Source organism: Sphaeramia orbicularis, chromosome 9 (assembly GCF_902148855.1).
Source record: "Sphaeramia orbicularis chromosome 9, fSphaOr1.1, whole genome shotgun sequence".
NCBI lineage: Eukaryota > Metazoa > Chordata > Actinopteri > Kurtiformes > Apogonidae > Sphaeramia > Sphaeramia orbicularis.
In genome coordinates this window covers 20368917-20396735 of record NC_043965.1, presented here as the reverse complement: position 1 = coordinate 20396735, position 27819 = coordinate 20368917, and the positions used below count along the sequence as shown (strand labels likewise).

Sequence of the window (27819 nt, the reverse complement as noted above, 5' to 3'; positions counted from 1 at the left end):
TATGTAATCTCTTCTCCTGTAGTTCGGAGCTCTCCTTTGCATCCAGTGTCTGCAGGAAAGTCTTTGATGGTGGCAGCTGGAATTTGCTGGATGGGGGAGGGAGGTCGAGTTGAAATAGCAAAGCTCTGGGAACCACGGCAGTGTGTAGAAGATGAAGGGAGGGAAGGTGGGAAATGGAGAGAGGCACAATGGTGTTGGAATGCAACGATTTATGAGATTGCATTGGCATCAAATAGAGAGTAGGAAAATGAATCGGAGAAATGCTTTATACTCTGTTTGCATATGTCGTCTGAGGTCTCCTGTTTGTTGGAGTTTGTTGTTAAGAGGTTGCATCTTGGAGAAACTGTGTGTGGATCTAATTCAGAGACATTTCCTGACTTAATGTTTATTAACTGGAGTATCCCATTATATCGGCTTGAGTCTGACTCCAATATCCTCCCTGCTTGTGTGGTGAAGCATGTTTATGTTCTGGGGTTAGGGTGTGATTTATTCTCAAACCAGTGAGGGGAGAACGCGAGAGGGGGGAGAGGGAGAAATCAATGATGCCCTCAATGGCTTATTTATGGTTGCACCAAACCTTGGGTCTCTCAGCTGGATGAGAAACTGGCCCCCTGACAAGAGAGGGAGGCGGCAGTGAGGAGTGACAAAGTGCAGAGAGGGAGAGGTGGAAAGGGCTGAGTCAGGGCATTGGGGTGGGGCAAGAGGTGAGGGCATGAATAGTGGTTTATGGATCTGTGCAGATGTAAAGGAATAAATGAAACTGTCGATTAAGAAGTGTTTCCCATAGCCTCTGAATATACACACAGGTTCAGAACTAGTAAAAGGCAGTGTTAGATTCAAATAAAATGTGAAATGGAAAGAACCAAATATTAAAAGGAAACAGCCTTATCTCCCGTCTGCACACGGCGTTCACTACACTGTTGTCATCAGGTTTGTGCATAATCGCTATTGACAGCCTCAGGTCATTCCATGACTAAGATACGTGATGAGAATTTAATGCAAGATATGTTTTAACCCTCTAGTATCCCGCCCAGCAAGGCCCTTACTAAGCACCATGTGTGCCTTTCTGGCACGCTTGTGGAATCATGTCTAAAAAAAATTCATACAGTTTGTTTTTTAGTCTTTTACACTCTTTTTCTATTTCATCAACTTGAGCCGTAAATAAAAAATACCAAATACTCAATAACTGTCACATGTTTTAACCCTTTAAATGCCGTGTTTGTAATGTAAGCAAACCATTTTTTTGGGATGCAAAAAACACAAAAAATAATTTTTTTCAGTATACTACATAAAAGTGGATCACATATTATTTGATTTTTGCAGCCTGGCATATGCCAATGATTAACTCCAACATCGGTTAATTTGCATTATTATTTTTGGTGCTAGGTCAAATGTTCAGAAATACTAGCATCTGTCACCAAGTGTGCGTAAAATGCACACCTATAAATCAAACTATTAAATATTATATATTGAGTTATTTTTCTGCTCTAATTTGATTTTATTTTTTTAAATCAAGGTCAGCCCTAATCATACATATCAAATGGAAGAAATAGCGTGTTTTAGGCACACTTGGGAGACAGATGCTAGTCTTGTAATTTTCTTTTGTTTGCAATGTGCACATTTTAGTTGGTGGCCAGAATTTTAAAGATCATGCAAAAATGAACAACTTTTGAATTCTAACCTTATTTAAATTGTGAAAAATAATATGAAGTTTTTTAAAACGAGGTGCAAAGTGTGCCTAAAAGGCGCACCCGGATACCAGAGGGTTAACCTCCTGAGACTCAGGAAAGTGAAAGTTTTAGCTGTTTTACATTAAAGGTGTGGGAGACTTCGTGACTAATTTTTCATCATATCTGTAAAAATCATAGCCAAAGTATCATGAATCTGTAAGTCTGTCTGTGATTACTCACCTGAATCTCTTGCATTATGGTGAACAATTTCTTAGTGCCATCCACCATAAACAAACCATATGTTTACAAACAGAGCCAGGAGGTAATGCGGGCATTTTCGGAATTTGGTCAAGATGTACATTGTGGGAAAAGGAGGTTCGCGCAGCCACCTGACAGTGGCAGCACAACCATATGCAGGGCCAGATTAACACTTCATTGTACCCTGGGCAACAATATTCAAGGGCCCCATCATCACAACCCCAGGATGTCCCTCTCCTTTTTTAATTTTCGTTTGGCGCTCCCACTTAGCTGCTTCTCCATGTTTGCAATGTTTTGATTCGCGTACGTCACGTATGTCGCGTAGTTCTTGACGTCTCACATCCCGCTCAGTGCACGCACGTTGATTTGCGTCACCGCTGATTCGCTTTTTGGACTGACCAATGAGGAGAGGGTCTCAGCTCACGGTCACAGACAGCAGGAGGAGGGTTTCTGTGCAGTGCAATGGCTCCGGGCAGCAGACAGTTTCATTTATAAGCAAAAGATAACCAGATATTTTCGTTATGCCCGAGCTACCCAGGGCCCTTCAGAGGTCGCGGGCCCCTGAGCAATTGCCCAGTTGCCCATATGGTTAATCGGGGCTTGACCAGATGGTATTATATGGATGAAACAAACACGACGCAGAAACGGCTGGAGGAATATGGATAGAGGGAAGGGAGCTCCTGCCGTTTCCGCATCATGTCTGTTCCAGCTGCCGCTCTAAGGCAGCTGTGTGAGCCTTTGCTTCCCACAGTGCACGTCGCAACAAAATTCCGAAGATGCCCGAGTTACCACCTGGCTTGGTTTGTAAACATATGGTTTGTTTATGGTGGATGGTACTTCGAAATTGTTCACCGTAATGCAAGAGATTCAGGTGCGTAATCACAGACAGACTTACAGATTCGTGATACTTAGGGCTATGACTGAGGTTTTACAGATTTGATGAAAAATTGGTCACGAAAGTCTCCCGCTACAGTTGTCTTGATTTGAAAGGGCATAATGCAACAGTTTTTTCAGGTACATTTTTAAAATTATTTTTATTTATTTATTTATTTATTTTTTATGGAATGTCCTTTGCTATGGACAGTGTTTTTTTAAGTAAAACTCTCAACCTTTTGTCCCCTACAGAGGACAGAAATGCATTGCTGGGTTCTCAGGAGGTTAAAAATGGCATTTGTTTGTTGAGTTTGTGTGGATCAAGGTTGTTATAGTTTTGGATTTTTTTTGTTTTATTTAGTTTGGACTTTTTTTTTCTCTAATTCAGGTAGTTTTAATTAGTTTTTAGAGCAGGTTTGCTAGTTTTCATTAGTTTTTGTTTTTTCTAAATGCTTAGTTTTAGTTCAGTTTTAGTTTTTTCATATCTTTTATCTTCCTTGCTCTCATATTCAAATAAATCCCATACAGGACTCTGGTACTTTCTCCCAACTTTAGTCTCCATGTTGCCAGGTAGAGTGGGGACAAGAAGCCGACTCTAAACCACAAGTGACCAGAAGTGACGGACTGTGAAGTGCCGTATGGTGCCGCCAGCTAAAATTGCTCGAGCAAAATAAATCGGTTTTACAACTGTCATTTAATCTATTCTTGTATTTTACTCTGTTATTTTGGTTTTATTTATTTTTCTGTACAGCACTTCGGTCTACTGTGGTTGTTTTAAAGTGCTTTACAAATAAAGTTGGATTGGATTGGATGAGATCAAAGTGACATTGACAAAGACGAAAACAAAGGGAATTTTATCATAATTTTTTTATATGTTTTGCTTCGTTTTTTAAGCACACAATACAGTTTCAGTTATCATTTTTTCTTTTAATTATAGTTTTTATTCATTTCAGTTAACGAAAATGTTTTTTCAATTCTAGTTTTCATCATTTTGTTAGTTTTGATTAACAGTAATAATCTTGGTGTGGATAAAATGTTGTATACATTATGATGAAGGGGTGTAAGAAAATATGGGTTCTGCAATATATTTCATTTCACGATACTGTAGCGATATGAAAAGTACTGTATCAATATTTTTAGGTATTTATTCAAATGCAGATATGGCAGAGGTTCATTTTTGTTTTTTATTTACTATTATTTAATGCTGTTTTATTAAATAATGGTTATTTGAAGCATCCTAAAAACACTTTTTACTGTCTGACAGAGGCAGATGTTAGTTCCTTTGTTGGGGCTGTACAAAAATAATGTTATGATGTTAGTCATGAACTTATAGGATATAAACCTTTGACCAGCATCTTAAACTGTAATGTCTGTAAAACGTAATTTAAGTTTTAAGTTTTTACATTAGATCCTGTTCTGATCAAATAAAAATGTATTTAGTATTTGTGCATATTTCTGGTGTACTTCAATTCTTCCAGGAAATATATATATTTTTTTAAAGAAACAAAAAAAAAAAAACATAAAATTGCCTTGTTAGTAGTATCATGATATATCGTGATATATTGTATTGTGATCCTAGTATTGTGATTTGTATTGTATTGCCTGATTTTTGCCAATACACACTCCTATTATGATGTCAGCACTCACAAATGTTTGAAACTGTAAAGCAGGTTGCGCTGGAGAAAATGGACAATCTTTACAAACGGTGACAGTACTAATTAAAAATGGTTGATGTATACATATTTATATCATAATTGTCATCCTCAGACCTCACGTTCTTGTTCTTGTTTTGTAAAATTAAAATGTATATAATAAAAAGTGTCAAATAGAAACTGTAAAGCAGGTTGAATAGATAAAGGAGCAGGTGCAGCATCTGAATATCACAACAACAGTATTTGATAAAGAAACAATATATCACTAATAGTTGTTAATACAGCTGGGTGATATCACCAAATATGCTAACAGGATAAAAACTTTCATCAGTCGATATCAATCATTTTTCGCAGTTATTGTAAAATCCGACCAAATTTTTAGATATCTGAAGTGAAAATCAAAGAAACCAGGATTGTGCTTTTAATTATTTGTAAAAGATCTAATAAATTTAAATTATGAATAATAATACAAAATAAAAAATTAAAGCAGTGATTTTTTTTTCTGAACAATCAGTATTGGCTGAAGTTGGAGATGAAATATAAACATTGAGGGAATATATTACGGTAGTTAAGAGATAGAAATCCTTCTTATGTAGGTTTTTTTTTACAGTTAATTTGATGTTCAGTCCCGTATTTTCTGATTAACTGCTTTCAGTTTTAATGTGTGCATAGTGAAATTGATAAAATAATAATAAAAATGCAAAAAAAGATGCAAAAAGAAAACAATGTGATCTGATTTTTTTTAAAATTTTTTTTATGGTAACAACATGACAAATGATTTCCAACCACCGGAACATTTCATAAATGTTGAGGTACAGCATTTAAAACATTTTTAAGCAAAGAAAATCAACATTAAGTTAATCAAGTAAAATAACACAACTTTGAATGGTTTTGCCTTTGCCAGTACAAATGAAATTCATATTAAACCATAAAGACATCAGAAAAATGTGTCACATTATTGTTGTATTCTCCAGTCCAAGTTGTTTTTCTGTTATGATGATGTTTTTATGTAATGTATGTTCTCTAACATTCTAAATTTGAATCTATCTACAGTTAAAATGTGTTTTTAATGGAGTGTGGAGCTTGTGGACGTTTTGTTTTATCAATACTGTTACAGAGTTGATGAAGTTCAATGACGCAAACAGCTAAACCTAATGCACTCTTGTGAGTTCTTTTGTTTGTTTTGTCTCTAATTCTCTTTCTTTGTGTTTGCAGCTCCTCTTGAGCCACATTTCACCGAGTGCATATCGAGGGACCTGGCCACATTCCGATGTTGGTGGAGCCCAGGCATTTTCCAAAACCTGACCTCTCCTGAATCTATCAGGGTCTATTACCTTAAGATGAAGTAAGTGTGAGGACAAAGATGTTTAGAGAGGCTTTTCTTTATTTTTAATAATTACCTCCACCAAGTGTAATGGCGGAGGTTATGTTTTCATCGGGGTTTGCCTGTCTGTCCTTCTGTCTGTTTGCCTGTTTGTCTGTTAGCAAGATAACTCAAAAGGTTATGGATTTGGATGACATTTTCAGGAAATGTTGATACTGGCACAAGGAACGAATGATAAAATTTTGGTGGTGATCGGGGGTGGGGGGGGTAGCAGCAGTTTTTTGTTAGTTCATCTGTCTGTTAGCAAGATAACTCAAAAAGTTAAAGACGGATTTGGATGAGATTTTCAGGAAATGTTGATACTGGCGCAAAGAGCAAATGATTAAATTTTGGTGGCGATCGGGGGGGGGCATTTTTTGTTGGTTCGTCTGTCTTTTAGCAAGATAACTCAAAAAGTTATGGATGGATTTTGATGAAATTTTCAGGAAATGTTGATACTGGCACAAGGAACAAATAATTACATTTTGGTGGTGATGGGGGAGGGGTAATTTTTTGTTTGTTTGTCTGTCTTTTAGCAAAATAACTCAAAAAGTTATGGACGGATTTGGATGATTAAATTTTGGTGATGATCGGGGGGGGGAGGGGTGTTGATGAAATTTTCAGGAAATGTGGATTCTGGCACAAGGAAAAAATGATTACATTTTGGTGGTGGTGATGGGAGGAGGGGGGGTTTGATGAAATTTTCTAAGAAATGTTGATTCTGGCACAAGGAACAAATGATTAAATTTTGGTGGTGATCTTGGCGGGGGGGGGGGGGGGGGGGGGGGGGGGCGTTGATGAAATTTTCCTGAAATGTTGATACTGGCACAAGGAACAAATGATTAAATTTTGGTGGTGATGGGGGGTGGGGGGGGCTGATCTGCCTTGGCGGAGGTCTGCGCTCTCCGAATGCTTTTCTAGTTTTTCATAATTTTTTTCATGTTTTCCCTTTTTTTGTTTTTTTAACCTGCAGGATTCCCAACAGTGAGTGGAAGGAATGTCCAGACTATAACCATGATAAAAGGGAGTGTTTCTTTGATGCAAATCATACATCGGTTTGGATCACCTACTGTTTGCAGCTGCGCAGCCAAAACATCACCTATTATAATCAGGATGATTGTTTCACTGTGGAGAATATCGGTTAGTGCCCACAGCCCACTCTGATTTTCAGCATTCCCATTCATTTTCATATGTGAACCATAGTGTGTATCACATCACACTTTTCATCCACATTTTAAGGTGGCATTACTCACATTAGAGAGTTGTTGCACATTATCGGGTAAATGTGCTCAAATAGAGAAAATGATGTACAATAGGACATCGGAAATTGATACCTCTGCTGTTATAGATGACCTGCTCTGAAGGTTTCCAGGAAATGATACTCGCTGCTGCATATCAGCTGAACCAGCAAATGTCACATGCTTGTTGATATTGCAACAAGTGTCAGAAAAACAGTGTTTACATGGTAGATGTTTTGATGCCTCACTGTTCTTATGTACTTTGACCGTCACGCATGCTGATAGATTCCATATTATCGCATTGTAATGTCACATGTTTGAAGATATTTTCTTCGTATTGAATCTCTTCATGTGTAAATATCAATCGCCAGTATTGCTTTATAGATAACATTTGATTTGTTTTTCTAAGCCACTGAACTATCAGCAGCTGGATATTTGCTGTCTGTATAATGTACAATCAACAAATTAGTTCTAAGTTTATTATCATATAAACCTTGAACTTTGCTTTCCTGTGTAGTACGTCCTGATCCCCCAGTGGCTCTGAATTGGACCCTGCTGAATATAAGTCCGTCTGGCCTCAGTTATGATGTCATGGTCAACTGGGAGTCTCCTCCTTCTGCAGACGTCGGAACGGGCTGGATGCGGCTTGTGTATGAGATCCAATACAGAGAACAAAACTCCTCAAACTGGGAAACAGTAAGTTCTCTTTCCATCTCTCTTCCTGCTTCTCTGAGCAACAGGCTGACACGTAATTGTTAACACTTCACGCACATGCACAGGTTCACACAAAAGCACTTATTTACCCTCTTAAAAGTAAACTGTAGGTAAGCCATGGAAGCACAGTGTTGTGTTTCATTTCCCCTCCCCCACAGAACTCTTTTGGCTAAAAGGCAATGCAGCTTTGTTGGCAAGGTTGTGGAAGCTGGAGCAAAGCCCTCTGGGAAAACACAGGCTCTCTGAAGGAAGTGAAGGGAGGGATCTGTAGGTCAGAGGCCATGAGACCTTGTACAGACTCATATTCATTACAGTGTAGCTGAGCCAGTCTGACAAATGTGACCATGGAAGCTGTTTTTAGAGCCTTCGCATATAACATTATGGCCTCAGTGTAATGTTTCTGAAATGCTTCAACAATTGCTCTTTTGGAAAGGCCACGGTTACAGGTACAAAGAATAAATTCATACATATCCCCTTATACCACAGAGGCTAGTGCAAGTCAGCCTGAGTTTTGCTGTCGCTCCTCTGAAAGCTGCTTAAACCTTGAAAAATACCAATTACTCTCTGATCTCCTTTATTGACTCTCATCCTATTGCAGTGGTTCCCAACCGTTTTTGGCTTGCTTTATTTCATTTTAACATCACAAATTTCTGGCGACCCCAGACATTCAAAACAGAGATTTTTTTTTTTTTTTTTTTGCTAAAATTTATTTGTTTTTAATCATGTAATAATTTGCTATTCTATGTTGCAAATACACGTTCATTTTAGACAACATTTAGATCACAGATGTCAAACGTGCGGCCCGGGGGCCAAATCCGGCCCGCCAAAGGGTCCAATCTGGCCTGCAGGATGAATTTGTGAAAAATTGCAAAAATTACATTAACAATCAATGGAGTCAAAATCATTTTAATTCAGGTTCTACATACAGACACATACAGTCCAATTAGATTTCAAGTGGGTCAGAACCAGTAAAATATTATCATAATAACCTATAAATAATGACAACCCCAAATTTTCTCTTTGTTTTTTTGGTGTAAAAAAGTAAAATTACATGAAGATGTTTGACATTACCAAACTATACGTTTACAAAAAATGTGAATAACCTGAACAAATATGAACAATCGGAAATATCTTAAGAAAAGTAAATGCAGTTTTACCAATATTTTGCCTGTTACTAAATGTGTTGTGCCTTTTTTAGATCAGACCTGTAATGCATATGTATACAGGGTGGGGAAGCAAAATTTACAATGAACATTTAGTTGTTTTTTCTCAGCAGGCACTACGTCAATTGTTTTGAAACCAAACATATATTGATGTCATAATCAGACCTAACACTATTATCCATACCTTTTCAGAAACTTTTGCCCATATGAGTAATCAGGAAAGCAAACGTCAAAGAGTGTGTGATTTGCTGAATGCACTCGTCACACCAAAGGAGATTTCAAAAATAGTTGGAGTGTCCATAAAGACTGTTTATAATGGAAAGAAGAGAATGACTATGAGCAAAACTATTACGAAAAAGTCTGGAAGATACTATTAAAGAAGAATGGGAGAAGTTGTCACCCGAATATTTGAGGAACACTTGCCCAAGTTTCAGGAAGCGTGTGAAGGCAGTTATTGAGAAAGAAGGAGGACACATAGAATAAAAACATTTTCTATTATGTCAATTTTCTTGTGGCAAATAAATTCTCATGACTTTCAATAAACTAATTGGTCATACACTGTCTTTCAATCCCTGCCTCAAAATATTGTAAATTTTGCTTCCCCACCCTGTATATAATAAGTCAAGGCAGAGTTTTGATAAAATTGTTCTTATATTTCTTAACAAATTTCATTTTTTTCAGGTTATTCACATCCTTTTTGTTTGAATAGTTTGTTATCATAAATACTGGTATAATTGAATGTAATTTTTTGCACTAAAACAGTTTGGAGTTGTCATTATTTATTGGCTATCATGCTATTATTGTACTGGTCCGGCCCACTGCAGATTAAATTGGGCTGAATGTGGCCCCGGCAAGAAAATGAGTTTGACACCCCTGATTTAGATGATATAATCTATGGCTACGTTTACACGGCAACACTAAGATCCAATTCCGCAAAGATTTCTCCTTTGCGTTATAAAATCATTCCGCGTTAAGACGAAGCCGCTATGATAACGATCTGCGTTCACATGAGTCCGCGAGGACGGCTGAATACGCTGTAGTGGCCATGCCAGACCAGTAGCTGGCGATGTAGAGCTGTAGTGAAACAGTGGCGGTAAAACACACACCTGCGCACAAATGATTTCCGGTTTAGACAGCCTTTAAATGAGAAGAAGAAGAATAGGCGGACAACTAGTGATGGGCAAAACGAAGCCTCATGAAACAACGAAGCACTTGAAACAAATGCTTCGAGGCGCTGAACCACTGTTCGAAACACTTCTCCACAGTGACCTCTGGTGGTGATGTTTTAGTACTTCACAGTGGCTCAACAAAACACGTCCTGATCTGACATGGTTTGTAATAAAGTTTGTGTGTGGGTACATGTGTGTCAAATTCATTTGTGTTACTAAAATACACTCACACAGAACTAGACACAGTAACAATAATAATCTATATCCACCTTTAACCTGCACTTCACATAATCAACTCAACCTGTCATACAGAGGTCCGATGCTCTGGAACAGTTTACCTACATCTTTAACGTCCCTCTCACTCTTTAAAAAGCAGCTCAAAAAAACATCTACTGCACAGCTAGTCACTTCCTGCCCTCTCCACTGCCTTACTACTTTATTTGCTTCTTCTTCATCCATATATCTTGCGTATCTTGAGTTATGAATTTTGTTTACACTGTATATTACTGTTTAGTAATGCTTTATTTTGTACTTTGTCTCCTGATTTTCAAAGTTTATTTGTTAGCCTTATTAATCTAAGTTGACTGTAATTTCTGTTAAGGGTGGAACTCCTGTACAAGCCCATTGGGCTTTGTTCCATCCCTGCACCATTGATGTACTGATATGTGCTAAATGAATAAATGAAATGAAATTAAAATAAAATGAACACATGGAAATATGCATTACTTAGATTTCAAGGTTTTTATTGAAGAAGATTATTTTTTCTGCAGTGGAGGGGTGCAACCGATTTCTTTTCTTCGTTATCACCTCTCCAGCTTTGGAAAAAACTCTTTCACATGGTACACTTGTCGCAGGAATGTAAAGGAATTTATTTGAAAGTTTATGCAGATGTGGAAAGACCACTGCCCTTTCCTTCCAATATGCAAGAGGATCTGCAGATCGGGGAATGAAGGGCTCTTGAAGATATTTTCTAACTTCAATTGTTGCGTCTGCTGTGATGCTGCGTGTGGGGGTTTTGTCCTTCACTTTTTGGTCAAACATGTCCCAAAGACTGCTGTGGATGATGATGAAGGTGCGATTTGGGGATCTAAAGTAACAATAATAATTATTATTATTATCATTGTTAAATAAAAGTGTTAACAGTGAAAGCTGACAAAATATACAAGATTTTAAAGTCCCACCAGATGTTTCAGCTGGCTGGATCAAAGTGGCACACTCCAATATCAGCTGCTTTTCTGCTTCCTGTGCTTTTGCTGGGTTGCCAAAACCCAGGTTTTTGAATCGTGGATCCAGTAATGTTGCCAGTGCCAGTGGTCGAACAATTTCATATTGACCACACCTTGCCTGCGGTCCATCCTTCAAGAATGTGCCTGTTCATACCAATAAACATATTGACATTAAAATAGTCTATTGAGTATCATTACAATTGTTACAATTATTATTAGAGTTTCTTACCCAATTGCTGAGTTGCTGGCTGCTTTGAGTGCCTCAATTTTTCAAACAGGTTGTGCTGCAGCATCCGATATAGAGGAATGACTTTTGATGCTGACACTCTCTTCTCCTCTGACAGCTCTGTTAGAATAAGAAAAGATACATTAGTTTCATCTTAGTAAATACAAATAAATACAATAAACTTGAATTACGTACCAGTTGTTGCTGCTTTAAAAGGCTGCAACAGAAACAGTGCCTCATGAATCATTTCATATTCTGCACAGGACAGAGGAGAGACATCATTCTCTAAGTTGGAGAGAGCCGCCCCCCCAGGCTCTCTCTGATCATAGAGTCTTTGAAACATGTCAAAGGTGCTGTTCCATCTTGTGTCCACCTCCTGTATTAATTTAAGGGTTGGCCGGCCCATCTGCTGTTGCATTTCAGAGAGTTTGTCTTTAGCTTTGCAGCTGGACCTAAACAACCCCACCACTTTCCTGCTTTTTTCCCCTTATCTCATTGATGGGGGTGTTTGGTCCAAGGCTTTTTTAACTACAAGATTTAGGGTGTGTGCAAAGCAAGACACATGCCGGAGGTTGAGGAGCTGGACACTCAGCTTCATGTTAGCTGCATTGTCAGTCACCATGCAGTGCACCTTTCCTGTGATCCCCCAATTTGCCATCAGGAGCCTTTGGGCCTCCGCTATGTGTTGAGCTGTATGAGACTGCTCAAAGCTGCTCACTCCCAGTAAAATAGAAGCCAGCTTTGAGTCTGGTGTCACAAAGTGACCCGTCACCCCAAGGTAGCCATCCATGTTAATGGAAGACCACATATCAATGGTAAGACAAACAGCATCTGCCTTGTTAAGGTCTTCCTTGATTTTCTCCTTGGTCCTGTCATACAGCTCAGTGATCATTGCAGCCACAGCCTTCCTTGTTGGGAGGACATAGTTTGGGTCCTGGTCATGGACAAAGGCCCTGAAGCCTTCATCCTCCACAGCAGAAATGGGCAGCAAATCCTTCACCACCATCTTCACCAGGGACTCATCCAAACTATTTTGTCTGGCTATAAGAAGCAACAAATTAACCTTTCACCGCATTATGCAAGCATAGCATTCACTTATATGCTATATATATATATATATATATATATATATATATATATATATATATATATATAGCATATAAGTGAATTAGCACAAATTCTACATCTCACTTTGTTAGGGGTTTCCAACTGGAAATGTTCCCAAGCTACAGAACGATGTCTCTTGCTTACTGGAACATCCATCTAGATTCTAAATTCTACAAATCTAATCTAGTCTTACCTAGCAAATTGCCTATAGTGTGATGCTGTGTGTTTTTTATGGAACTAAGCTTTGCTAGTCCTCTCACAAACCCACAATTGGCATCTCTTTTAAACTTTGTGGAAGTAGGTTGAAACAACAGCGTTCAACTGTGTGGTTTGTTGAAAACACTGTCAATCAAACTTAGGTTTGGAGACGAGAGCCCTCTGGTGAAACGCCTTCGAAACAGCAGTGGTTCATGAATAGTTTGGGTGACATCACGCAGTTCATGAAACACTTGGGTCACGTGACCGGTGTTTTGACTCGCGTTTCGGAGCACAGCTTCTTCGACTTCGAACGGGTGTCGCAAGCCCGTGTCAAAACGGCCATCACTACGGACAACACTATTTACAAACAACAATGGCGAGTGGTAGAACGAAGACGCAGGACTTCTTTGTCTGGACAGACGATGAAGTTGGGTTGTTGCTGGATGTGGCCCTGAATTATAAAAGTTAGCAGCACGTATTTTGTTCTGACACCGGCCATTGTTGTTGTGGTTGTTCGTTCTTTTTCTGCAGCTTTATTGTGTCATAGAGGCTGGCAAACCAGCTTGGAGGCGCATTACCGCCACCAACTGGCCTGGAGTGGGTTAATTGGCGGTTATTGGCTGCGCGCGCATGCGGTGACGTCATATTTTACCCCGGAACGCTCCGACTCGCGTTAACACGGAGCTGGAATGCGGAGCGTATCGATAACGTTCCACCCTGGACCCTGGTATCAAAAGTTTCCGGATTCAGGCACTCTAGGCACCGTTTCCATGTTAACAGAAGGCTAATCCGCGATGAAACCTTCCCGGAGTCGACTGAATCCGACGCCCCTAAAACGGCCCCTAAATTATTATGGACGGAGGCAGAAAAGCCAGGTGTAGATTACTGTACAAAGTGAGAATTTTATTTTTCTTGGTCAGGATATGTACAGTCAGTCCAGCTTGTATTTACAAGGCTGACAATTAATACTGAACAAACAAGAACTTAAACTATGAATTAGGGCTGCTCGATTATAGAAAAAAAAATAATCACGATTATTTTAGCAATAATTGAAATCACGATTATTAAAAACGATTATTTGTTAACCTTAAAGTTGTTTATTTTTTTCTTGCAAAACACTGTAAAATATACTCTTTAAACATGAATAAAGCTTTTAACCACTAAAACAAAGTATGTTCACTTTTGTACGAAACAAAAAAATCTTTGAATGCAAATAAGTGTACTGTAAATTCAAGTATGTTTCCTTTTGTAAATAAATAGTGCACTGTAATTAAACTGCTATAGCTCACGTAAAGTGCAAATTATAAATTCAAGTATGTTCAATGTAGTATGAAACATAATAAATTCAGTGGCGTGCCGTGAGGTTTCAGTTCAGGCCTTCTGTATACATCAGCCATCTAGAATACGTACGGTTATACGGGTTAGGTTAATACGGGAGTTGCAGCATAAAGAGATTCGGAAACTGGAGATTGCATTGCGAACGAAGTTGTAGATGGAGTTGTTTTTATGTGTTTTAGTTTTTCATAAGATTACGATAAAGGTGGCGGTGGTTAAACTTTAGATCAGGGGTGTCCAAACTTTTTGTCCAGAGGGCCAGATCTGATAATGTGGACATTGCCAGGGGCCAGTGGTCCCTTCAGACATTTTTTAAACAGTAAAAATTACATATAAATGCGCTGTTCTACAACAATTTTATTTTCATTGTCACAATATTGTTTTTTTAAATGGCAATGTAACCAAATCTAAGCCACTCAGGTGTGAACAAATAGAAAAAAAACAAAAAAAACAATTCTGCCTTCCTTTCACATCTGGAGTCAGATAACATAGAACAAACTGTACAGCGTATCTTAAACATCCAAGTTGATAAAAATCTTAACCCCACATTCATTTTAAACATGACTTATATGAGTAATCATTACTCATATATTACTCAGTAATGTAAAGTCTGTTAACGTTTAAGATTAAAACATATGACTCTTACTCTTTGAAAAAAACATTCAGAAAGTAATATTTTGTGTCACATCTATAAGTACATAACACCAGCAGTTAAAGGCAACTAACCTGGCAACTTGGTAGCCTGCCTTGGTGGCGAATTCATTTCACTCCCAGGTTCACATGAAAAGTCACTGTTGTGAGTTTAAAGCAGCTTGAATTTGCTTCACTTTTTCGGAACGCTTACTCCCTGCTAGCTTGTCGTATGCGTTAGCATGTTTTGTCTGCTCGTGTCTCTTTACATTGAATTCCTTAAACAAGGCAACAGTCTCTTGACAAATTAGGCAAACATAATTGCCTCAATTTTCAGTGAAAAAAAATTGTAATTCCCATCTCTCCTGGAAGCGGCGGCCCTCACTGTCAACTTTCGTTTTTTTATTTACAGGCGCCGTGGTTAGAAATTAGCGAAAAAGGGTTCACGGTAAGGTCACAGAGCCAGATAGAGTTAGAGTGGTGCTGCCACCATGAGGTGAAAGGAGAAACTGCATTTTGAACCTTTTATGATTCATGTACTCGGTTCAACAGTCCAAGCGGGCCATAAATAATACAATATAAAACTGAAGCTGTGGGCCGTATAAAATCTGACCACGGGCCGTGATTGGCCCCCGGGCCGGACTTTGGACATGCCTGCTTTAGATGGTTACAGAGGTTTGTTACCGGTCGGTGCGGACACAACTACGAAACACTTTTTGCACGTGATGTGTTTTTGCTCTTTGTCTTCTTCATCAAACCCAAAGTGATTCCATACAATTGAATTTGACTTGCCGTTTTTGTTTACCAAGCACTTCTGCTGTGATTCTCCTGCCATTTTTCCAGACCGCTAGGTACAACTTTTCTCTTGGGGTGGACCTGCCGGCTAGCAGGCAGCAGTAGCTTAGAGGGGGGCGGGGCTGAGCAGCTCATGGTAGCTTGCGTGCGTGTGAATTAAAATGACTCAAAATGAATAATCGTTTTTTCTCAATTACATAATTTTTGTAATCGTTGCGTGTAATAATCGAAATCGTAATTGAATTTCGATTAATTGCACAGCCCTACTATGAATTATGAAAGAACTGCAGCATCTGAAACTGACCACAATGAACATTTGACAGATAAACAGTACCACAGTGCTTCAGTTTCAGCTTCAGAGTTTGTCATGTGTTTTATGTTACCCCCCCCCCCCCCCCCCCCCCAGTCTTTCTATATCTCTATCGCTCTCTCTTTTCTCCTCCTTTACTCTCTCTCTCTCTCTCTCTTTAACCCCAACTGGTCAAGGCAGACAGCCATCCTTCAGGAGTCTGGGTCTGCTCGAGGTTTCTGCCCATTAAAGGGAAGTTTTTCCTCGCCACTGTCACCAATCACAAGTGTTTGCTCCTGAAGGATTCTGTTGGGTCTCTGTAAACTTAATTTGATTCTGATTTGAACTGATAAAGCCCTTTGTGACTGTCTGTGAAAAGTGCTCTATAAATTAAAAAGTAAAGTAAGTAAGTAAAGTATGTATTGGGATTGTCTCTCTCAACTCACCATATATTTTTTATTAGTAATTTTTTATTTTTATTTTTATCAATTACTAGAAATTTCAGGCAACCCCATTTGAATTCCAGGCGACCCCATGTAGGGTCCCGACCCCAAGGGTGAAAAACACTGTCCTATTGGTTTCTATCTCTCTGTTTTTCAGTTGGAAATGCAACCGCACACGCAGCACTCAATCTTTGGTCTGCAAATAGGAAAAGAGTATGAAGTGCACGTCCGCTGCAGAATGCAGGCCTTCACTAAGTTTGGAGAGTTCAGTGACTCTATCTTCATACAAGTGACTGAGATTCCCACCAAAGGTACGCTCATGTGGGTCAAGGGTGCATCATTTGATCTTTTGGGGAAAGAGTTGCAATCCCTGGCTACTAGCTGTCTTATTCAATTCAGAATGCACACTTTTAACCCTTGTATGGTGTTTGGGTCTGTGGGACCTGTTTTCATTGTTTTTTTTTTTGTTTTTTTTTTTAAAGAAGAATGATAAGTACAACAACAAGAACAAAAGAAGAAAGAAAAGTATAATTACCACAAGACAAAGTGAATGTCATTAGCCGTAAAATGATAAGTCATTATTTTTAATGGTTTTAATGAATTTATTCCTCTCATTTCCTGATTGCATTACATTTTATTATAAAACAAACTAATAACGAGTAGCACTTTAATCCATAAATGTAATCTAGCAAAGGCAAATATTAAACATATATGCATTTTATATTGCTTGCAATTGGGATGAAGTAAACATCTGTTGACTATTTTAAGATACAATTATTTGATTATGTTGAATTAAAACCCCCAAAATGCAGTGGGTCCACCACACCTACAGACACTGGCTGAATAACAAAAATATAAGCACCACACAAGGGTTAAAGTGCCTGTGACTTTGCTGAAGATAATGATGATTTTAATTTGCCCTCTCCTTTATTTCTAGAAATGTCTTTTCCACTCATGCTGGTTCTTGTTTTGGGGATTGTGGGCATCGTAATACTCATCATGTTCATTCTTGTAACTCAGCAGAACAGGTACAAACACTCATTTTCTTATTTCTGTCTCATACACGCAACTTTTCTTAACCTCTAAAAGATTACCTCCATCCCATCCACTTCCTCCTCTTCCTGTCGTTGCAGATTAATGATGATTCTGTTGCCGCCAGTTCCTGCTCCCAAAATTAAAGGCATAGATCCAGAGCTGTTAAAGGTATGGTTGTTTTTAATCTGCTGTGTCTGTGTTGGTTTTCTTTTAACCCATAAAGACCCAAACAGCGATTGGCAACCAAATCATCTACTGATCTAATATGTTTAATAACTTCTGAACCACTAAACCTATCAACATGGTAAAATAATTGATGTAAAATACAGTTTGTCATCTTTTCATGGTCATCAGATATGACCCATTTGGACGTTCAGAGGCTCCATAGTGAACGCGAAAACACTGTCATCTTCTACAACGTTGATTCACCAATAAAACCCATGGATTTTCATCAATGACAGTGGACGGAGACACTTGTTTTATGTTCAGTTAATGGTATATTTTATGGAAAAACAAATTTTTTCGTCAGTTTTCTCTGTTTCTGATATAATAACCCCCATTATAATCTAAGCTTTTATGAACATCTACATGATCTGTGAAGTAAATGTAGGAAAATACATGATTTACGCTGAAGAATTCAAAATACAGATGATATTATTACAATTAATGGCGACAAATCACTTAAGAAAGATTAAATATGGAGAAAAATATATCTGGGAACTGCCACAAAAGTAGCACTGGGTCTTTATGGGTTAACGTAAGAAAAATAAAAAGTCTGTAAAAACACTCAAGTGTGTTTAAGATGATTTGGAAACAGCATCAGCATTTCAGTCATCCAGCAAACAGTACTGGCAAGTATATTTTAAAATAATAGTAATATTCCCTTATACCATATGCCACACTCATAATTATTTTTATTTAGTTTTTTAAAAGGGTTATATTCCTGTATATATACAGTACTATGCAACAGTCTTCAGCTACCTTGTACATTATTGATTTTGCAGGGCTGAAATGCGCATACACACTGCAAAAATCTAATCTCACCAAGTGTATTTTTCTCATTTCTACTCAAAATATCTCATCACACTTAAAATAAGACATAATAACCTAAAGAGTAACTTTAGTGAAATATAAGAACTTATTTTTCGACAACAGATCTTGAAAATTTTATTTCAAGTAATCTTACCAAGATAATTTTCACTTGTTCCATTGGCAGATTTTTTTTTGCATGAATTAAGCAAAAAAAATCTTGAATTAATAAAATAAAAAAAAAAAAATCTTGAATTAAGCAAAAAAATCTGCCAATGGAACAAGTGAAAATTATCTTACTGTGGTATTTTGATGTAGAAATGAGAAAAATATACTTGGTAAGATTTAGATTTTTTCCAGTGCATATTTAGTTCACTTTTTTTTTTTTCTTCAGATATAACAAGAAAATACAGGAAGTATGTTCACAGCCTTGAACGACACACAAAAAACTGAACTAAATTTAGTATGACCCCTGACCTCATGACCAGGAACAGCACAAACAGAAACATCTGACATGTATTGAATGAAACCTGATATAAAACAGAAAATCAAAGCCATAAATTTCATATTGTCGGAAGAAAAGGGTTAATTCACTTTAATTCAACTAAAAAAAAAAACTTCACTTAAAGTCACATATGAGCAGCATGATTACACAACACTTTTATACAACCAAAGAAATCTAAGAATATAGAGTAAAAAGAAAACAATATAACATGTAATAAATAGTAGTATGAACAATAACATGGAAACATGAGTTATGGATTACAGGAAAGTTTATATTTACAATTGTTATAGATGAGTTTCAATGCTTACTAACAACAGTGATGCGCGCGGACCTCGGAGGCAAAAACACCAGTACCAGCTACCAGCCGGCTCACATACACCTCCAGGCTCTGCCCCGGAACTCGTGAATGAGTGAATGTTAGCTCTAAAACTGTCCATTAACTGTTTCTGTCCAAAAGCTGATCCCATCTTCTCTTTCACGGCCGCATAATTTGAATTAACCACATCGGGATAGAGTGTCCCATAGTGGAAAAGCAGACTGTCACAGACGGGTGGGGAGCAGAGTTCGTGCTAGACATTTTTATAGTCCATCATTTTGATGGACAGGGTTGTAAAAATTCCATCATAACATATTATCCGTCATTTCAAATTTTTATTTTTTAATGATAATGAGATATATTTAGTGGTATTTAATGTTCAAAAACATCTCAATGATGCAGCAGCTGTAGTTGCTGCTGGCTGATAAACCAACGTGATATCACGACTCGCATAATTATATACAGCACTTTTAATTGGTTGGGCAGTACCCTCACCGGTTATGCATGTTCGCGCCAACCGACGAACATCGACAAATTAACATCAGGAACGGACAAAAGATAGCTAACTCGCGTCCAGCCTGCCTCTAAAAAATAGAGCTTCTAGAAGAATCGCAAAATGATAATCGTAATTGTGTTTTAATAGGAAAGTCCTAAATGTGGCAAGTGCTGGAGACCCCTTTCTTTGGCTAAGTGGCTGTGGGATACGTCAGAAGGCCCGCAGTGTGCTACTTGCTATTCCAAGAACCCGTATGCTTATACGGCTCGAGGCCTCATATCTGACCCAAGATATGCTGGCTATTTTCCTACGGTGCCATCTACCATAGTTACCATGCTGGAGATGAACGGGCTGGTCACATGGTGCTCCCTCCAACCGAGAGATATGCTGATGGACTCCAGGGTGATCTGGCCCGTAGACTACACCCCAGTCTACGTTAAGAAGTGGCAGCTCCCAGACGGAGGATCGACCTACACGACCCATGCTCCGGACGGACGGTGGCTGCTCATCGGAGAGTTCATCCCACCTCCAGGACCACTGAGGCCACCACCACCTCTACTCAGCATGCCATATCGAGACCAACACCGCCGAATACCTGAGACACTGAATCCGGCAGACAAACCGCCAACGCTGGACCCGGAGACGATCCCACCGACAACCACAGTGGACGAGCAGGAGGAAAGGAGTCGAGTGATCGGGGCTGCGGGACGAGGACTCCAAAGTAGCATCTAATTTAGGCTAAAGTTAGCTAAACAACAATTACCCTCAGTATTTTAATCTGTCAAAATGATGGACGGCCTTCAGAATTTTCCGTCATTTAAAAAAAAAAAAATCTGTCAATGGCGGAATATTTCCGGTTAACGCGACCTCTGTATGGTAGATCTCCAGTACTTACAGATCTGAAGTGTGCACTGCACAGACCAGCATTCTGAATTTCCTCCTCAGACCAGTTCTCCCGTCTTCATGCCTGCAACCATAACTTTCGCTGATTTTTGTGGAAGGGATGTTTGCCAGCAGGAATTCTGTATAAGTTTAAATCCTTCTGTGTGTTCTTTCTGTTCTGACAACCTACGGCACAGTAAGACGACGGCATTATTTACACTGGCAGTCAGTGTTTTGCTACGAACTCGGCGTGTTTTCTGCCTCCAAGGTGCGCGAGCAGCATACATCCTACGTCATCATGAAACTGATCTATAGCAGAGTTAGTAATGAATAAAAGATATAAATAACAGAAATTACAAAAGACATGTTTGGTGCAAAGGGAGATCACACTAAATACTACCTCTGTGCTTTATAGGAGCGGATTTTTTTCTCTGAAACTTCTGTTTTTAGTGCTTTACATACTTCTCATATATTCAGATACAGAGACTGAGAAATGCGTTAGAATTAAACCAACAAACTTAAGGTTGGCCCAGAGTTTTTGCACATTCACTACAGTTCTAATATTATCCTTTATATAAACAAGATGTTAAGTCTCAAATGTTCCTTATTAGTGTCTCCTGTAAAGCAGAAATTCTGAAAGTGCAAACATTAATGATTCAAATCAGCCAACACACTAAAATGATGCATTGTTTGTTCAGTGAGGTGATTATATAAAGCCTTGTGTAACTGATGTTGTTTTGATTACATATCCATTGTAATTCTGATTAAAAGCAGACACTCCATGTGGTTGCACTGGCTGAGGCGTGTTAGGCCACGTAGTCATAACACCACCCACTCTTCTGATCACGGTCTGTTTATTGTCCCTGTTGACAGTCAAGCATAAAAATATCTATAAAAGTGAGTAATATTTAAACTGAAATAATTTCAGAGTAAACAGATGTTTTTTTGGTAACAGAGATGCAACAGTAGGTCAAAGGGGGTCTTGGTTCAGTGTTGCGTTGTGGGCAAATTATTGCCAGATAATACAAGATGCCTGTTTTCACATAACATCGCTTGAAATTTGGAAGCCCTTCTCATTGGGTCATAACAGGAATAAATAAAATGTTTTTTCATGATCAGATAAAAGCTAAATTCAAACACTGATGGATGTGCAGTGTATTATATACTGTATATACCTTATATTTTGAAGAATTTTAAAGGGATCATGTGATTATGTGTTGTGTGTGTGTGTGTATAGTACTAAATTGAAAGATAGGATATATTTTGCTGAAACCTACCTTACTTTGTCTGTATATGAATTTGTGCGCTTGCAGAAGGGAAAGCTGGAGGAGCTGAATTTTATCCTGAGTGGTGGTGGCATGGGTAGCCTGCCTGCACATGCACCAGACTTTTACCAAGACGAGCCTTGGGTAGAGTTCATCGAGGTCGATGCAGAAGAAACAGATACTGGGGAAAAAGAAGATAACCAGGGCTCAGACACCCAAAGGCTTCTGGGTCTGTCCCAACCTGTCAGCCACCACGTGCACACAGGGTGTTCTAATGTTCTCAGGTACCTCTGCAGCTTTTATTTGCACAGGCTTGCTAAATTGCTACTAAATTGCTGCAAAAGTATGGATTTAATCCCCTTTACCCTTTGTGTTCTCATCCTTCAGCTTTCCTGATGATGATTCAGGTCGGGCCAGCTGTTTTGATTCAGATTTGCCTGATCAAGACGCCCTAATTCTTATGGCTACCCTTCTGCCGGGCCAGCCTGAGGATAGAGAAGATAGCGGTGAAAGAGGTCAAGAGATAGGTGAGAGACCTATCGTCCACACCCAAACAGCGGGACCCCAAACGTGGGTCAACACCGACTTCTATGCCCAAGTCAGCAATGTGATGCCCTCTGGAGGTGTGGTGCTGTCTCCGGGCCAGCAACTCAGAATCCAGGAGAGCACACCAGCAGAGGAGGAAATGCAGAAGAAGGGAAAAGAGAGCGAAGGCAGTGAGGAGGCTGAGGAGAAGAAGCAGAAAGAGCTGCAGTTCCAGCTGCTGGTAGTGGATCCTGAAGGAAGCGGTTACACCACAGAGAGCAACGCCCGGCAGATGAGCACTCCGCCGACTTCCCCCATCACTGGTGAGGGGTACCAAACCATACCCCCCCAGCCTATGGAGACCAAACCTGCAGCCACAGCAGACGATCACCAATCACCCTACATTCTCCCAGACTCTCCCCAGTCCCCTTTCTTTGTCCCCGTTGCAGACTACACAGTGGTACAGGAGGTGAACAATCAGCACAGCTTACTCCTTAACCCACCTCCCCACCAGTCTCCCTCACCCTGCCACCCACAGCACCCTCTCAAATCCCTACCTGCCATGCCTGTAGGGTACATCACCCCAGACCTGTTGGGGAACCTCTCACCATGAAATGACAATGCCACTACGCCTTTTGGTGTAAGGTTGATTGACATGGAAGTTTCCCTGAAGTCACAAAGCCTGTTTCTACCTGATTCTTGCTGGAAACCAAATAACTTGCAGCACACACAGTGGATGAGAATGTACGGGTGTCTTATTTTCAGAGGGCGCTGAAAGGGAGACACGAAACACTACAGCCCCCCTGTTGTTGGCTGTTTTTACATCTGCTTCATCAATTAATTTGATGAAAAAATATCAAAAATATTCATCACAAACTACATATTATTCTGTTTGTTGATGCCCATGCACAAGCTAAACATATGAAGGCTCTCAAATCTGTGGTAAACTGTGTTTAAAACAGTCAAAATGTTCAAGTCTTAATCTAACCAATGGAAAACTGATTCTAGTTTGTGATCTGATTTGGGACAAGATGAGCACATTCTTGCTGAGGCTTTCACATCACAATAAGAAGAAGTCTCTCACTGGCAGAGAGAGTGTTAAGATAGAGCGTCTGACATAAACACAGTGGGAGGCTTTTTTGTTTCTTAGCCCATCATATCATTTTAGAAGTTCTTTACAAGAGATATATTTTTGTATGAATTAGCTTTAGGAAAAACTTTACCCAAAAACATTACTAAAACACAGCTATGCAGATTTACTTAGCATTCCTAGCCTCATTTTGTTTAAAGGTGCGCTGCTCATATTTTTATGAAATAGATTTCATATAGATTTATGATGTTTAACAGTAGAAGTCATTTCAATAGCCAATATAAGATGCACATACACAAATTTCATAAATGTGACAGTAAAAACTATGAATCCAAAAACGTTGACATTTTAAGTAAAAAAAAAAAAAAATCCAGACCTACTCTTTGACAGGATGTAGAAAAGCAAATGAAGGAAATCAATAAATCACTGAAGTAGATGAGATGATGGAAAGGGAATTTTCTGCTCTTCATCATATAATAATTCACAGAATTTAGAAAACGTTTCAGACCGAAAATATTTAAGTGTAGCCAATGCGCAGTTACCCAAAGTTGATTTATCTTCTCTTGAATGAGATTCATTCAGATTCTGTACACCGAGCACCACAGATAGCCTTGCTGAAAAGCACATTGAAAGGGAAGGAAGAAATACAGACACGAGCCCAGTCGTTGAAAGAAACCAGGTGTTGCATTACAGCCAAGTGCCACAGATACAAATACAACCAGAAGTCATAACATATAACTCAAAATGAAACCATAATGTGCAGCTTTGTACCCAGGAGTTTTACTCTTCTTATATTGCATGGATAATGCAGGGACAGGAACTGGAAAAAAAAATGGAAAGAATGTGAAAGAAATGTAATTAACCAAACATTTTATACTTCCGTATTATCTGCCAGCCTTTTAGTGTTAATAACCTGTGCCTATGTTCCCTGTCCTTTCCCTAGTTTGGGTATGCTTAAGATATTACAACTCAAGCATTTCTACATGATATACTTGTAAACATTAGTAATTATAAGTATGTATAACTTAACTGGTGTATACAGCTTGTATAGTTAAAAACAACAACAACATGCACAACAGCGTAATATGCATGCAGGCATACACACAGTAGTTTTACTTTAACATGTAAAAGTTTTCCTTTATTACATACTATAGCTATAAATATTACAAATTGAAAGTTGCCCCTGAAAAATGACCTGGAGGATGATAATTTTCAGGTCATAAGTTGCAATTACACCTGCAAATACTAACCATAAAATAATAACCACAAAATAATAATAATACCAACAAAACCAAAAATGCAGATTAGATCAAAGTCATTAGTACTTAAAGACCTTAAGGTAAACTTGGTAGATTTTTGAATTAGACAGGAGCCATAACTGTGATAAAGCATGTCATTTCTTGTTTCTTTGTGTGTCACCTACGCAATTCTAGGATATTTTTGTATTGTATTGTTTAACCATGCATCACTGACAATATAAGCTTTGACGATGTGAGGGAGAATTATCTTGTGAAGACTTTGACAATATGCCTGTGAGAAACACAGCAGCGTAGCATACTGTAAACAATAAGCTACAGTATCTAAGCTTCGGCACATAGAGGTTGTGTACTCCACATATATGTGTGTGTGATTCAGTATAATGAACTTTCATTTTCTCTGAATGAGTCAGAGGTATTGTGTAGCATCACGGTAGCCTCCACATAAAGAACATTTCACCATAAACAAAACGTACTTCACAGTGAAAAGGTGATGTACCCTGCCTTTTAAATATGTTGTTTTGGACTCTGAGATGGAGTAGGTCTTTTGTATCAGACAATTGCCGAGCGACCAGAGACAAAGCAGGAATTGAAAAATGTGAATATGATAAATATGTGCCATTTCTCTTTCTTTCTCTCTGTCTTTGTCCTAAAAGAGCCCAGTGTTTCTGTTGCCTAGTGCTGATGATACCAGCAAGCCAATGCTGTTGCAGATGTCTTAATATATTTAGTAGTGCTGTAAAATGATAATTATGTATTTTTTTTATGTCATTAATGTTTTTAATCACAATGTATTGCTGCTCGGTACATGTATTTTTCCTGCATTCAGCCTTAGTGCAGAGGGAAGGTGAGAGGGTTTAACAGTCACTGCATGGTGGGGATGAGACCGAAAATGTGGATGATACTGAAAAAAGACCGTGGGTGGCGTTGGGAAGCATGACTTGGTTAAGGTATCTTTATTTTTTGTAACAAAGTCAATACGCAAAACATTTTCCACATGATGCTCGTGTAACTGACAGTATTCCCAGCTCCGCATATGAAGGAAAATTAGATATAGTGGGAAAAGCGCTGCTTAGGCTCTGTTTCAGTTATACCACAGTGATTGTGAATATGTGCAAACTGGAATATGCAATGCAATTATTATACAGAAGAAAAGTATAAAAAGAAAAAGTAAAATCTCTTCAGTTTTTTTTAAGGAAAGAAAGAGAATTAGGAGGTGCATTTGTTCAAGCTTAGTGTACAGGTGTTTACTGCATTTCCTGCCAGTTCACACTGAGCTCGTTCTTAATGTAGTGAAAACGTTTGCAACTGTTGTTTCAATTTTTATAAATGTTACAGACACTTTAGAGCAAGCACTTTGTACACATACAGCATATATCAGATGTCTAAGTAGTATTCAGATTTTGTATGTTAGCCTAATAATTTTGAATGAATTATAATATGTTTTTATTCAGAACAATAATCAAATAATGAGGAAATTTTAATCAGTAAGTTTTAGTTATGTTCTACAGAGAATAGGTGTTTATAGGGCATATTTTACACTACCAGATTGATAGAATGACGTACTGTAATGGAGTATTTAATATTTTCTAATAGATTTATGGAAAGATAGAGAAGATAGATATAGTCTATTTTAAAGTCATATAAGGAGAATTAAAGGGTCATTGTCCATCTATAGCCTTCTACTTCTCCCACTATGTGATTTCAGCATTTCATTTTTAAAAGTGCATTTATAAAAGGATACTTTTTTTATATAATAATGTGTATTGGCCTCTAGATTGTTTTTTTTCTTTTTTTTTTTTGTGGCTCTTTCTTTATCAACAAAGTACGTTCAGCCAGGCATCTTTCAGTGCATAAGGGAAATTTTGTAATGAATGGCTTGAGTAAAGCGGGATGCAGCGGTGTTTGCCCATGACTATGTTCAGTGGCTCCACTCTTTATTTCTATCCATGTTATTTATTTGTCAGTCCAGAGCCCTCAGATCACCCCACCACTTTATCTGACCACAAAAGTTGGGGCAGCATGAACGTGTGTGTGTGTGTGTGTGTGTGTGTGTGTGTGTGTGTGTGTGTGTCTGTGTGTGTGTGTACTGCGTCTCTGACATGTGTCATCCAGAACCATAAAACTGGAAATATTTCACATTTCACAGTCAAAAGCATCTGCGGTGTGGTCACAAATTTGGAAAACCTAAGGCCATAATTTCTCGGTGTGGATTTAGTTTTTTAAGCCCATATTTAATGTGTCTACACATTTACTTGGAACCACTGTTCTAGTCTGTTGGCTTTTGTTTTGTTCAAAGCCAAGAACTGTCTTTATCTTTGGTGATTTAATATTGTTTTTCCTACCATGGGCCTTTCTGGCATTGTATGTGTGATCGATAAGCTTTCATCAAGTTACAAAATAAATGTATATAAAGCATCCTACCTGTCATTTCTATTGTAATGCGCCATCCCTGTTTGTAAATTGAAAAATGAACTAAATATATAATTTAATGTGATATTCTTGTGTTAATGTTTAACCCTTTCATGCACTCTGGTCACTACAGTGGACAGCTATTCTACAGCTGTTCTCCTGTATATTCATGGATTTTTTTTTTATTTTTTTTATTTACACATATCTTTATTAAAGTTTTAAGACACTACATATCTTTTCTGACATGAATCGGTAACATAATGTAGATCTCTACTGACCATAAACCCCCAGAATCACAAGCCCTCCCCATAGTTTTCTCACAATTTATCAGTAAATACATGTTTCTGTGCATCAAAAATTAAACTTGTGGTGTCCAGCTGAGTGGACATTTTTGCAACTTCATGAAAAATAGGTTCATAAGATTTTTTTTTTTCATTATTATTTTTTTATGTATATTTTTTTTAAAATTGTTTTTATTTATTTATTTTTTTTAAATTTATTTTTCAGAAGAAAATTTTCAATCGCATTGTTTTTTTCATGCCTAAAGAGCAATAAAAACACTCAGGAAAATTGATTTGATTAAGGTTCTCATAATTCTTGCATGAAAGGGTTAAAAAGCAAACAGCTAATCCTAATTGAATCTAAATAGGTTACAAAGA

General features: G+C 38.2%; 1 protein-coding gene and 1 long non-coding RNA gene across 2 annotated transcripts in view; one reads left to right on the top strand and one right to left on the bottom strand.

The window, feature by feature from the left end:
* Window positions 1–27166, top strand: part of ghra (growth hormone receptor a) — a 58987-nt gene extending 31821 nt beyond the window's left edge. The window contains exons 3-10 of the mRNA XM_030143035.1: window positions 5669–5798; window positions 6790–6956; window positions 7572–7750; window positions 16507–16660; window positions 17287–17377; window positions 17483–17552; window positions 21926–22161; window positions 22265–27166. Of these exons, the coding sequence (XP_029998895.1) occupies window positions 5669–5798; window positions 6790–6956; window positions 7572–7750; window positions 16507–16660; window positions 17287–17377; window positions 17483–17552; window positions 21926–22161; window positions 22265–23015 (1778 nt within the window). The 3' untranslated portion in view covers window positions 23016–27166. The remainder of the gene's footprint in view (window positions 1–5668; window positions 5799–6789; window positions 6957–7571; window positions 7751–16506; window positions 16661–17286; window positions 17378–17482; window positions 17553–21925; window positions 22162–22264) is intronic.
* LOC115425449 (uncharacterized) lies at window positions 11430–11876 on the bottom strand. Its single transcript, XR_003936236.1, has 3 exons — window positions 11748–11876; window positions 11556–11672; window positions 11430–11470 (listed from the first exon to the last, which is right to left on the bottom strand). It is a non-coding gene; the product is annotated as an uncharacterized LOC115425449 (long non-coding RNA).
* Window positions 27167–27819: the final 653 nt, after the last annotated feature.